Source organism: Marmota flaviventris, chromosome 14 (genome assembly GCF_047511675.1).
Source record: "Marmota flaviventris isolate mMarFla1 chromosome 14, mMarFla1.hap1, whole genome shotgun sequence".
NCBI lineage: Eukaryota > Metazoa > Chordata > Mammalia > Rodentia > Sciuridae > Marmota > Marmota flaviventris.
Window position 1 is genome coordinate 25,144,655 of NC_092511.1, and position 13,925 is coordinate 25,158,579.

Genomic DNA, 13,925 nt, shown 5'->3' on the forward strand with positions numbered 1-13,925 from the left:
AATTACATGTTACTCCATTAAAAAATTCTGAAAGGCCTCAGGTGAAATGAATGGCCACCAGCAGAGTGTGCTGTACACCTGCCAGCCTTGCCTTTAAGGCTGCTGCTCTTCAGGGAGGAACTTTTTCATTAGGGACTGAGGAGTGGCCCCAAGTTTTGTGTTTTTCCAGGTCCTCTTAAAGCCTTATAGATCAAAGTGAGATCTCCAGTGAGGGTGAGTCCGAGGGTGGGCAGGGATAGGTGCTTCTTTGGCCTGTGATTCAGGGAGTTGAATTGCTTACCTTTTCCCCATTTCTAAAGCTTGATTTCTTAGCCACAGATAAATTTCTAGCCTTCTGAAACTGGGAGTTTCTGCCTACCTCCCTTTGGCTCCCAAAGTCTTCCTTGTTTTAGCTTTATATGTGTTGAAATAGAAAAAAATTAAATCAGTGTATTGAAATACTTTATATAAAATACACCTATTTTAAATATAGTTTGGTGAGTTTTGAAGAACACATAGGACCATGAAGTCCTTGCCATAATGAAAATGCAGATTCATTTTCATTACCCCAGAAGTTCCCTCACACTGCTTTGTAGTCACTTTCTCTCCCACTGATCTATTTTTTTTGTCACAAATTTGCTGCTTCTAAATTTTCACATCAATATAATCATGTAGTTGGCTTCTATCCTTTTTCTTTTTTATTCTTTAATTCTTTTTTCCCCTGTACTGGGGATTGAACCCAAAGGTGTTTCACCACTGAGCTGTAGCCCTATCCCTTTTTATTTTGTGACAGGGCCTTGGCAGGTTGCTTAGGGTCTTACCAAATTATTGAGGCTGGCCTCACACTTGGATCCTCCAGCCTCTGAGTCCTGGGATTAAAGGTGTGAGCCACTATACTCGGCTGTATCTGGCTTCTTTCATTTAGCATAATGTTTTTGAGATTTATCCATGTCATAATAACAATAGTTAGATCCCACTTATTGCTCAGTAGTTTTCATTGTATGGGTAACTGCCTTTATTTTTTTAGCTGTTGATGGACACCAGAGTTGTTTCTAGTAGCTATTATGAGTACAGCAGTTTGGAACATTTGTGTGTAGTCTTTGAACAAGTGTTTAATTCTCTTGGGTAAATACTAGGAATAGAAGGGATGGGTTGTGTGGTAAGTGTATTTTTAACTTTGTGAGAGATTACTAATTTCTTTTCCAAAGTAGTTGTCCAGTTTTACTTTCTGCCCATCAGTGCTGGAGAGCACCATTAGGTCTCCCTGCTTGCTTGTAGTTGGTGGTGTCAGTCCTGAATGTTTGCCATTCTGATGAGTTAGTTTGTAGTGTTATCTCATTGTGGTTTTACTGGTTTTGGGTGATTTTTTAAAGAATCACTTTTATAGAGGTGTATCTTACAGAAAAGTTGACCCATTTTAATTATACACTTCAATATTTGGCAAAGAAATGTATATGCTTACTATACAGATAAGATAATCCCATTGCTCTAAAGAGTTCTGCAGTGCACCATTGTAGTCAGCCCCTCATTTCTCTGGCCCTGAACAACCATTGTTTTGCTCTCTGTGACTACAGATAGTTTACCTTTTCTGGAATTTCATATGAACATAATCAGACAGTATGTACCCTTGTATCTGGCCTCTTTTTCAGCATGTTTTGGGGATTTACCTGTATGATTGCATGTGTCAGTAGTTCCTATTGCTGAATAAAATTCTGTTGGTTGAATATAGGATAATTTAAAAAATCTATCTGTTGACAGACATTTGGGCTGTTTTCAATTTTGGATGATTACAAATGAAACTGCTGTGAATATTTATGTGCAGATCTTTGCATAAACATATGTTTTCATTTCTCTTGAGTAATTACTTAGTAGAATTGGTACCTCAAATGGTAAATCTATAAGAAACTGACAAAGTCTTTTCTGTGGTGTATCATTTTGTATTTCTGTCAGCAATGTGTGAAAGTTCTAATTGTTCCAGGTCCTTGTCTACATTTACTATGTTAATTAAAATTAACATGAATTAAAAGTTAATTAAAATTAACTTTTTAATTTAGCCATTCTAATATTTATGTATTACTAGCTTATTCTGATTTAATCAGTATTTCTTTTTTTAAAAAATTTTTTAGATGTTGATGGATCTTTATTTTATTCATTTATTTATGTGTGGTGCTGAGAATTGAACCCAGTGCCTCTCACGTGCTAGGCAAGCACTCTTACCACAGAGCCACAACTCCAGCCCTTAATCAGTATTTCTTTGTTGACTACTATAGTCAAGAATTGTGTGTGTGTGTGTGTGTGTGTGTGTGTGTATGCACTTACTCGTTATTTATATAACATCTTTTCTGAACTACCTATGTAAATTTTTTGTCCAGTTTTTAATCAGGTGATTTTTCTTCCTCATTGAGTTCCAAGAGTTCTCCCTATTCTGAGTATAAGTACCTTTGCAGATATGTGTTTTATCACTACATTCTTTGAGTCTCAAGCTTGGCTTTTCATTTTCTTAATATTATTTTCAAAGATTAGAAGTTTTTAATTTGATCAAGTCTATTTTATAGAGTTTTTCTATAATTGTTTATGTTTTTCTTACATGTCTTAGTTAAGGACGACTGTCTACCCCAAGACTTTTAAGATTTCCTCTTATGATTTCTTCTAGAAGTTTTTGTTTTCCCCTGTTTTAGCTTCTATATTAAGGTCTGTGATCAATTTTGACTTATGTGATATGAGATAAAGATGGAGGGTCATTTTTTTCAAAATGGATATCCAGTTGTTCCAAAATCATTTATTGAAAAGATTTTACCTATTGAATTACCTAGGTATCTGTATTGAGAATCAACTGAGTATATATACATGGGTCTAAAATTTCAGACTGCATTCTCTTCCATTCATTTATATGTCTATCTTTATGTCAGGACCACACTGTCTTGACTTTAGAGTAACTCCTGAAATCAAATACTCTCTTGCAGAGGCTGGGGTGGTGGCTTAGCGGTAGAGCGCTCGCCTAGCACGTGCGAGGCCCTGGGTTTGATCCTCAGCACCACATAAAAATAAATGAATAAAATAAAGGTGTAAAAAAAATACTCTCTTGCAGGTGCTAGGCAAATGCTTTACTACTGAGCCACATCCCAGGCTTTATTCTTTTTAAAATTGTTTTGACTAATCTAGGATTCTTCCATTTCTATATAAATTTTAGAGTCAGTTTGTCAGTTTGATATTTCTGTCATTAATGTCCTATTATTTGTAACACAGGTCACAGCTGATCACACTATACTGTTGAGAAATGGAGTTAGGGAGTTGATGTTTTATGTTAGAAATTAGAGGCAGAGAGAAAAACCAGGTTTTGAATCCTGATGCTGCCACATACTTTGTGACCTTGGATCAGCTTCTTAAAGTCTCTTGATTCTTTGTTTTCTTATCTATACATGGGAGAAGAAATACATATTGTTTATAATTCTTGTGAGGATGAATAAGCAAATGTTTGTAAAATGACCAGCAGAGGGGTTTTTGTATAGTAGGCTCAGTCAAGGATACCTGCTGTTCACTGTTGTTTTCTTTTTTGAGAGTGGAGTCTCTCTCACTGCATCACCCAATCTGGTCTCTAGTACATGGACTCAAGTGATCCTCCTGCCTCAGCCTCCCTAGTGGTCGACAGAATAGGTGTGCATCATTGTACCCAGCTATTCCCAATTATTGTTATTGTTAGTGCATTCTTAGGGTGTAGATGATACATCTTCCCTTCTACAAGGTAAATTATTCCCAAATATGTATTTTATAAGAAACATTCTACTGACTATATGTAGACATTATGTAGTCGTTAACAAAAATGAAAGTTAACTTTATCCCTCCTAGTCATCTGTGACATACCATCTTGTTAAGTGAATAAAATTTTACTTTTTGGAATAAATATTTTCTTTTGTATTCCACCAGAATCTTGAGCTCAATGATGACACTGTTTTGAATGAGATAAAGTTAGCAGACTGTGAGAAGTTTCAGATCCCTGACTTATGTGCTGAAGAGCTTGCTATTATCCTTGGAGTCTGGTAAGTTGATGACTGGTTTGGTTACCTCACATGTTTATTTTCATGGATTTGGGAAAATTTTTATTCAAGAAGGTCACAAGATTTTTGGATAAATAGGGTATTTGATAAGTGCTTATGAAGATAGGAAATTCTTGGGCAGCCAATTAAAGAATTAAGAGATTAGGAATCTCCTGTTAGTTGTATACTCATTCTTTTCTTTCCTTTATATGTAGAATTTGGGTAAAATTAATTTTTAATATTATAGAACCTTATACGTAATGGAAATAGTTTTTTTTAAAAAAAATATTTTGAAATAAACTTGAAAAAAAGTTGCAATGGAAGGGCAGTGCAAAGAACTTTTGAGAACAAGTCCTTGAAAAAATTTAGTGTTTTTCCAACAAATACTAATGTTTTTGTACATAGCCACAATACTGCTTTCAAAATATGAAAGTTAAACCAAGTGCCATGGTGTATGCCTATAAACCTAGCAACTCAGGAGGCCGAGGCAGGAGGATCACAAGTTCAAGGCCAGCCTCAGCAACTAGTGAAACCTTAACTCAAAAAAAAAAAAAAAAAAGACTAGTGATGTGACTCAGTGGTAAAGCACCTATGGATTTAGTGCTCAGTATCAAAAGAATAAAACAAAACAAAAACAACTGAAAGTTACTATTTATACTTTCTAATCATTTAATTTTCAGACCTCATTCTGTTTTTGCCTTTGTCTTGATAATCTCCTTTAGAACAAATGATCTAGTCTAGACTGTACATATTCCTTTTAGTTGTCATGTCTCTTTAGTTTTTGTCAGTCTGCAATAGTTCCTCATATTTGCTTGACTTTTATGATTTTGACACTTGAAATTTATAAGCCAGTTATTTTTAATTTCCCTCAATTTGAGTTTGTCTGATTTTTAAAAATGATTAGATTCATCTTATACATTATTAGCAGAGATCAGAGATGTAAAACATTGTGGTTCTCCTTGCATCCTAGGAGCTGGAATATAATTTTTATTTGTCCTGCTCCTGGTAGTTTTCACTTTGATCACATGATTAAAGTGGTGCTTACAGCGTGGCACAGGCCTATAATCCCACTGACTCTGGAGGCTGAGGCAGGAGGATTGCAAGTTCAAAACCAGTCTTAGCAATTTAGCAAGGTTCTAAGCAGCTTAGTAAAACCCTGTCTCTAAATAAATAAAAAGGACTGGGGATTAATAAATAGGGCTGGGAGATGGCTCAGTAATTAAGTGCCCCCCAGTACCAAAAAAGAAAAGAAAGTGGTGCTTGCTGTGTTTCTTTTACATGAAGTTATTCCTTTTTTATTGGTACCAGGCACTTAACCACTGAATCACCTTCCCAACCTTTTAAAATATTTTTATATTTTATATATGTATGTGTGTATATGTATATGTATATATACATCATATGTTTATATATACATATTTAATCTCATGTTTTGTAGGCCTGTAAGTCAGCTGCTTCATTTTTTTTTACTTTTATTTTTTCTAAAGAGAGAGAGAGAGAGAGAGAGAGAATTTTAATATTTATTTTTTAGTTCTCGGCTGACACAACATTTTTGTTTGTATGTGGTGCTGAGGATCGAACCTGGGCTGCACGCATGCCAGGCGAGCGCGCTACTGCTTGAGCCACATCCTCAGCCCTGTTTATTTTTCAGTTTTATAAATGGTGATATTTTGACAGGTAGTTCTGTGCAGTGTCCTTTTTTTTTCTTACTGTGTTTTTATTTTTATTCATGTCATTATCTGTAGCTTCAGTTTAATTTGAAGTGTAGTGTCCCTTTGGATGGATAAATCATAACTTGGCATTTTCCTTTTGGACATTTGGATTGTTTCCATATTTTTCTTGTTACATACAATAATACTATGGATATTTATGTATGTCATTTCCTGGACCACCCATTCATTATTTCTCTGGGCTTTCTATCTAGTATGGAATTATTGAGTTGAGAATATGTGAATGTCATTTTATAAGATAGTGCCAAATTGCTTCCCAATATGCTTCTACTAATTATATTTTTATTAACAGGGTTTTAGAATTCATATTGTTTTCCATCTTTGACAACTGCTTAATTTTTACTTATCTAGTGTTATAATAATATTTTTTGTGCCTAAATTTAGTAAATAGGAATGTGTGTTCAAATAAATAAAACATAGCTATTCATTTTGCTTTTAAAACTTTCATTTCTTTATCTGCAACATGCAATTTAGAATTTATATACTTTTTTTTTAATTCAAAGCACAAATTTTCAAAAGAATAACCCAGTGCATAAGCTGACTGAAGAGGAGCTGCTGGCATTTACATCAGTGAGTAATGTCCTTTTCCTTTCCATTTTGTTCATTTTCCTTGTAAATTGTTTTGCCTCTGGTATGCTATTGCCTTAGATTGGTTGTTTTGAAATGGTGCCACCTAAGGGGAAGAAATCCATATCATTTTAGTTTCCAAGCTACATTTCTTGCTGCTGACTTAAGCATAACCATTTTTCTTTGTACTTGCTTAGATTTGAAGGCTGGGACCAAATATTTCTTGTTCATTTTTTAATCCCAGGGCCTGTTCCATTATCTTGCATATAAAAGATTTTTCAATAAATATCTGTTGAGCATATTTATGAAGTAGCAAGCACAGGACAGCTCATGCCTATGACTGAGGGCAATGGATGCCTGCATGGGTGAGGTTGAGCAAGAGAGCTCAGTGCAGGGGGAGGAGAGAATGGGTTGTAGAGACCAGGGAAGGAGGGGATGTCAAAAGATGGGGTGCTCCTCAGCATTCAGCAGCTGGAATGGTCAAGAGAGAAATGCAGACAGACAAGAGGCTGTGGATTTGCAGGAGACTCTCGCTTACCTGTAGCACGGATAGTCATCTCAGTAGAGAGAATTAGGGAGGGAATGAACTATAAGAAAATAAAGCTGATAAACACCATAGTTGAAGAAGATTGGCAGTGAAAAGGGAAGATGGGGTAGTGGATATTTGAGGATTCATGATCAAAGAAGAATTCAAGAGAAATATGTCACAGAGAAAGGGGTCAATCAGTATCTTTTTTTGGCTTTACAGATTTTAAAAAGGATGCCTATCCCTGTGTCTTTTCTTGTGTGTGTGTGTGGTACTGGGGATTAAATGCAGGGCCCCATGCCAGAGGATACATATTCTTTAACAAGAGAAGATATGATAAATGAAGAATGATATATTTTCTTTAGTGATACAAGTTGGTAAGATGTGTCACTTTTTCAAAAGTATTTTTAAAATTCATAGTAATCAAGTTAGAATTCTGATATTTTCATTGTTATTTTTCAGATAAGGTAAAAGAAAGGACTTTTATCTAGAAGAAAGAAAAGCTAGCTTGTTTTGTACTGTAATACAAAGTTTTCAAATCACTGTTTCCTACATACCCTCTTGGGACTGGTTAGATGTTAGCTGTGTGTGTCCTCTGGGTGCGCACTTTTTTCCCCCAGTTCATTATTAGAAATCTTGGATATGTATCATTATATCATGTGTGTTTTAGGTAACTATGTAGAAATGCCCTTATTTTATTCATTATGTGTGGTATAAGGAATTTGGCAAGTCAAGTGGTAAAATTGTTTTAAAAACATATAAAAAACTTTTGTACCTTCCATTTACTTGTTAAGCTAATGTCTGTTAAATAGTTGATATATACAGGCATTGTGATGATCTTTGGAGTCGCAGCACTTAACAGTCTTCCCTTCCAGAGTTTACATCAATTTACATTCTTTCTCTCTCTCTCTCTTTTCTTTTAATCTTTGAGTCGTTGATGGTCCTTTATTTTGTTCATTTATTTATATATGGTGCTGAGAATCGAACCCAGTGCCTCACACATGCTAGGCAAGCGCTCTACCACTGAGCCACAACCCCAGCTCATCAATTTACATTCTTGTGGAGAAAGTACACAGTAGACAAAGAGAGAAATAGATCTTTAATACAAATGCTAAGGAGAAATATAAAGCAAGGTAAGGGACTAAGAGCGGGATGCATGTGATTTTTCTAGACAAGGTGGTCTTGGAAACATCTTACTTGGAAGGTGACATTGAACACAAATCTGTCTGAAGTGGGGCACAGGGGAAGCATACAGAGGGTGTGTGGTGGCCATGAACTGAGTCATAATAGGCAAGTATAGGGCTGAAGGAAGACACATGTCTAGGTTACAAATGGCCTGATGCTTGGGTTTCTTTTGATGGCTGAGGTAGATGGGGATGTGGCATGTAACAGGAAATGTTCCTGCTGGTGTTCCTTAGGGAGGGTGAAGTAGTAACATCCTCTTGGGATTGGTCACATAAGAAGTTCTTTGTGGTGTGTGTATTTTCTGCCCCTGAAAAGACCTGCTTTTTCAGCACTTTTTGTGAATGAGAGTATTTCTCTTTCCTTTCTTTAAATCTTTTTCTTTCTTTAACCTATTCTTATTCCTCTGTTTTGTGAGGTACTCCTGAAGTAATTAAGTCTGGTGACTTTCAGTCTTGGGTAACTTACTGCTCTTTGCGTATAGTGAAGGTCATAAATTAAGTTGTTTGAGATGGTCATAAATTAAGTTTTTTGAGACAGAGTCTCACGTTGTTGCCCAGGCAGGTCTTAAACTCCTGGCTTTATGCTGCATAATTTTTCTGCTCTCTGTTCTCCAGCCCTCCTCCCAGTCAGAACTGATCTGACCTCTTTTGGGGGAAAGTTTTTGCATTACAGAGACTCACAGTGTCAAGCCTAACTCTTCTAAAGAGATGAGTTTGTTAATACCAAGTAAATCTTTCTGAGAAGCAGGACCAGAAACTTAGATGTAAAAAGGGCTTTTTAGGTACCTCCTGGATACTTTGGGGTCTACACTGTTCTCCTTCTGTTTTTCTGCCCTAAAAGAACCAAACTACTCCAGAAAAACCCAAACTGCCTTTATTATCTCTTCCTTTTATCTGTCAGTTCTCCCTCTTACCTGTTCTTTGTGCATGGTACTGAAATAGATAGATGATAATTTAGACTTAAGCGCCTCCTGGTTTTAATGAAGGAAAAAACTTTATTTATATAGCTGACCTCCATATTCATAAGTTCTGCATGCATAGATACAACCTATCATGGATTAAAAATATTTGAAAAAACAATTTTGTCTATAGTGAACATATATAGACTTTTTTTTCCTTGTCACTACTCCCTAAACAATACAGTGTAACAACTATTTACATAGCACTTACATTGTATTAAGTAATTTCAGTGCATGGGAGTATATGTAGGTTATATGCAAATACTGTGCCATTTTATGTAAGGGACTTGAGCAACTTTGGATTTTGGTATTTTAAGGGAACCTTGGAACCAGTCCCCCATCAATACCACCAGACGGTTGTATCATACGGCTCAAAGAGTTTTTGAGAAAAGAGGAACCACTTTTACATGCTTTCTTACTTCTATACTCTTGAACTTTTATCTGTGCCTCTTTTTTGGCAAGGGTTGTGTTTTGGCATATTTTATAATAAATGGGGTATATGCCTTTCCATTACCAGACTCCCAACTTTAGTGACTGAGCTCTTCTTTTCTGGGTCTTTTACATGGCCTGGTAGAGTGCTTCAATGTTTTACTCCTAGTTATTGCTCAAAAAACATATGCAGAAAAAGAGAGTGAAAGTAATATGCTGTAACCTTTCAATAGTGTTGATTTCTCTTCTGCAACTGCATTGCTCTGCTTAGTTCCATCATTCAGGTGGCACTGCATGATAAGGATTGCTATTTGTATCACTTTCCTCTTCTGTAAAATGAAGGAAGGGGTGATGTGCCCCTCCTCCAAACAAAAATTTGTTTTGAGGATCCAGTTGTGCAGTGTAAGGAAAAGTACTCTGGAGAAGGTCTTGCAGCGTTCAGTGATGAGCCTGGCTGTCTGCGTCCTGGTTTCTGGGAGAGCATTCCTGTTTTCTTGCAGCCTCAGTGAGTGAGACGTGTGTGGAATTAGCTAAGGGAAGGGAAGAGAAAAGAACTGGGAGAACAGGAGTATTCTTTCTTACTATCGCTTTGCCCTGGCAGTAACATGGTGACTTGGGACTGGGGTTTGTGAACTACTGGGGCCTTCTTGTTGATAGAAAAAAGCAAGTACAACAAAATTGTAATATTCTTGCCGTTGGAGGGACACGTCCCATGGGTATTTGGCATTTGGTAAATACTTATTGAATAAACAAATGATGGCTTATTGGTCCTGAAGTTTGTTCAGTTTTAGTGAACTGTCCAAAAGTTGACTAAACTAATAGTGACTCTCTTTTTGGAAATATTTTTGCCAGTATTTTCATGTTGTTTCAGCATATTGAAAATATGTGAGCTCTGTTGGGAAATGTTTTAATTCAGTAAAGTCAGAAGCTTGTCCTGAGAGGAATAGCTTTCCTTGTATAAGTTGTCATTTTGTGGTGCTATTCCTGAGAAATTACATCTACACATTTCAGGAAAACTGACTGAGTCATAGTAAAAATAACCCATATTGTTTTAGAGAACCATTCATGTTGTATCAGCTTGATAATTTAAAGTGAACTGTGAGATCTATGTTATTTCCTTTCAGATGAGCCAAGTCAGTGACTTTCACTGATGTTTTTAATTTCCTTTCATTGTTGAAAATGGGAACAATTTAGGTAATTCATACAGGTGTTTTAGTTTTCATTGGCAAAATTTCTGTTTAAGTGTGAATTGATACTGGCAGCTTGCCTCTCACTGTCTGCCAGAAGCTCCAACGAATCTATAAGTGGAAGAAGGAAAGAGTCTTTTGGAACTTTCACATTATTTGATGTATTTTCTCTTTCTGCCATTGATCCCATCCTTTCCCCCTCCCCTTCTTTTCCCTCCCCCCCCCTCCTTCCCTTCCCTTGCTCTTTCCCCTTCCCTTCCCTTTCCTTCTTTTTCGCCTTTCCCTTTCCCCCTTTTCCTTACCTTTTCCCCCTTTTCCTTACCTTTTCTTTCTTTTTTGAGACAGTCTCACGTTGTTGCCCAGGCAGGTCTTAAACTCCTGCAGTCAGTCAGTCCTCCCGCCTCAGCCTCCCAGGTGCTGGGATACAGGCATGCACCACCATTTCTAGCTCTGCTATTGATTTTAAAGTTATTTAATGTATACTTATCTCTGAATGTAAAATAGTTAGCTAACTATTTTTTAAAAATATTTTTTTAGTTGTTAATGGACCTTTATTTATTTTATTTATTTGTGTACAGTGCTGACAATCAAACCCAGTGTCCCACACATGCCAGGCAAGCACTCTACCACTGAGCTACAACCCCAGGTCTAGCTAACCATTTTTACAGATTAAAATGATCATCTTTTTTCCCCTAGGAAATACTCATTTTAAAATTTTGGTTTCTTTAGGATAGGCAGTGTAACTTTGTGAGCTGGCACTGTTAATTCTGATAGTGTGTGTTACTGGGGTCACGTACTTCAGAGGAACCTCACAGCGCCTAGGAGCAAGCACAGCAAGACCTGAGCAACATAAAAAAACCATGGCTGTGCCTGGCAGAGTCAACCTGGTGAAGCGACAACATGAAGAAAGGCCTCAGTAAAAAACAGAAAAATGCCAGCTTAAGTGAGGGAAGAGCTTCACGCTGAGTGATCCCTTGCTCTGTCCTCTTTTCTAGTTGTGTCTGAGTCAGAACTGACCTGAGGACTGATCTTTTTTCCCTCCACAGTTAACTGCATCTTAAAGTTAATGCTTATGTACAAATTTCATGTTGGAATGACTGTTATTGCATTCAGTTCCCATTGTGAATAAGGACAAAACTGGATAAAATATATGAAATAGCAGTGTAGAATAAGACAAATGAGTCATGACTAAGTAGTGTTTATCTCAGGAATACAAAATTGGTTTAATGTGAAATAGTACATTTCACTTTATTAGTATGCTAAAGAAGAAAAACCAAATAATTTATCTAAAATCAAATGGTATATCTAAATTCAACTACATGAATGATGATATTAAGTGTTAATGGATAAACACTCCAAATAATGGGGAAAAAAGACAGTTCTGTGCTCCCTAGGAAAAATGTATTATAAACATAAAAAGACTCATGCTGAAAATAATTGGATGGAAAATAACCCATAAAAACAGCAAGTATAAAAAGACTGGATTTCAACCTTAATATCAGATGAAATGGATTTTGTTTCAAATCATGTTTCTAGAGACAAAGAGGACTATTTCATAATAAAGGAAGATTTAACAGGAAAGCAGAATGATCACAGTGTGCCATGTGCCTAATAATAACTGTATATACATGAAACAGGAATTAACAGAATTAGAGTGAGAAATAGGTAATGTCACAATCATAGTTGATGCTTTTAACAATTCTCTAATCTCCCTGATGGGATAAATAACAAAAACAGATATATAAATAATTTGGACAACAGTATTAACCACCTTGACCTAACTGTTGTTTATAAAACATTATACTCAGAATACATGGTCTTTTCAGGTGCACATGATGTGTTCAGCAAGACCATTGCTGAAACATGAAACACATCTCAATGAATAAGTAAATGAAAATGACACTATGTGGAGTATTATCTCTTTCTACAATGGAATTAAATGTTATAAATAGCTAGTAGAGATCCAAGAACCCTCAAATATTTGGTCCAAGCAGTTAAACAATTTACTTTGTCCATGGGTCAAAAAGCAAATGTATGTGTAAGTCAGTCATCAACCTAAATCATTGACCCCAATGTTACAAAATTTTTCTCCTATGTTTTTCTTGGTAAAATTTACCCCACTACATTGGGATAGTTTGCAACTTTTAGCTAAGACACTAAGTATATGATCCATAAAAGGGAAAAAGTGATAAATTGGACTTCATTAAAGTTACAACCTTCTGTTCTTTGAAAGACAACATTAAGAAAACGAAAAGACAAGCCAGATACTGGAAGAAAAAAATCACAGTTTATGTACTTCACAAAGGTCTTACTTCCAGAATAAATACCTCATCTAACTCAGTAATAAAGGGTGAACCAACCAATTAAAAATGTATGAAGGATTTGAATAGGTAAATATACAGTTGACTGGTGTTCTGCATCCATGGATTCAACCAACCTAAAATAAAAAGTAATTGGAAAAAATTTGCACATGTACTGAACATATACAGACTTTTTTCTTATTATTTCATAAACAATACAGCTTGATATTTATATTATGTTACATTTACATAACATTTATATTGTTTTAGAATTATAAATAATTTAGACATGACTTCAAGTATACAAGAGGGTGTACATAGGTCATGTGCCAGGACTACATCATTTTATATAAGGCACTTGAGCTTCAGTGGATTTTGGTATCCAAGGGGATCCTAAAAACAATCCCCCAAGGGTACTGAGGGATAACTGTATATTAAAGACCATTGAAAGCATCAAAGATATATGATATTATTAATCATTTGGAAAATACAAATTAAAGGCACAAGAAAATACCACTGTATACCCTTAAAAAATATCATGCAGAGAGTTTGGAACTCTCCTACTTTGCTGGTAGAAATGTAAAATGGTACACCCACTTTGGAATACAGTTTGGCATTTTCTCATGAGGTTAATCATCAAGTGCATCACTGGATATTTGCCCACAAGAAATCAAAGTATATGTTCCTATTAAGACTTACACACAAAGAAGGGAAGGAGGCTCTCATGATTGTCAACAGAAACAGCAAACAACTAATGAAAGGACACATTGTTCAGAATATAGAATAGGTTACGTGCGGAGTGTTTAAAGAAATAAGGGTTTCATCACAAAAATAGCCAAACAGCTTATTAGTTGTTATACATTTATGATTTGAATAACGTAGGAATAATTTGAAATTAAAAAGTAGAATTTAAAAAATTTAATCCATGTTTACTTAGCCACATCAGAGTGACTTAGTGTACTTATCAAGAAGTTTTGCGGGCTGGGGATGTGGCTCAAGCGGTAGCGCGCTCGCCTGGCATGCGCGCGGC

General features: G+C 35.9%; 1 protein-coding gene across 4 annotated transcripts in view; it reads left to right on the forward strand.

Annotated features, from left to right (window-relative positions):
* The window catches only part of Ttc27 (tetratricopeptide repeat domain 27), a 157,457-nt gene that overhangs the window by 33,280 nt on the left and 110,252 nt on the right, over positions 1-13,925 (forward strand). For all 4 annotated transcript variants that reach the window (XM_071601477.1, XM_027933487.2, XM_071601478.1 and 1 more), the window contains 2 exons: positions 3,904-4,016; positions 6,247-6,313. In XM_071601477.1, coding sequence (XP_071457578.1) covers positions 3,904-4,016; positions 6,247-6,313 — 180 coding nt within the window. The remainder of the gene's footprint in view (positions 1-3,903; positions 4,017-6,246; positions 6,314-13,925) is intronic.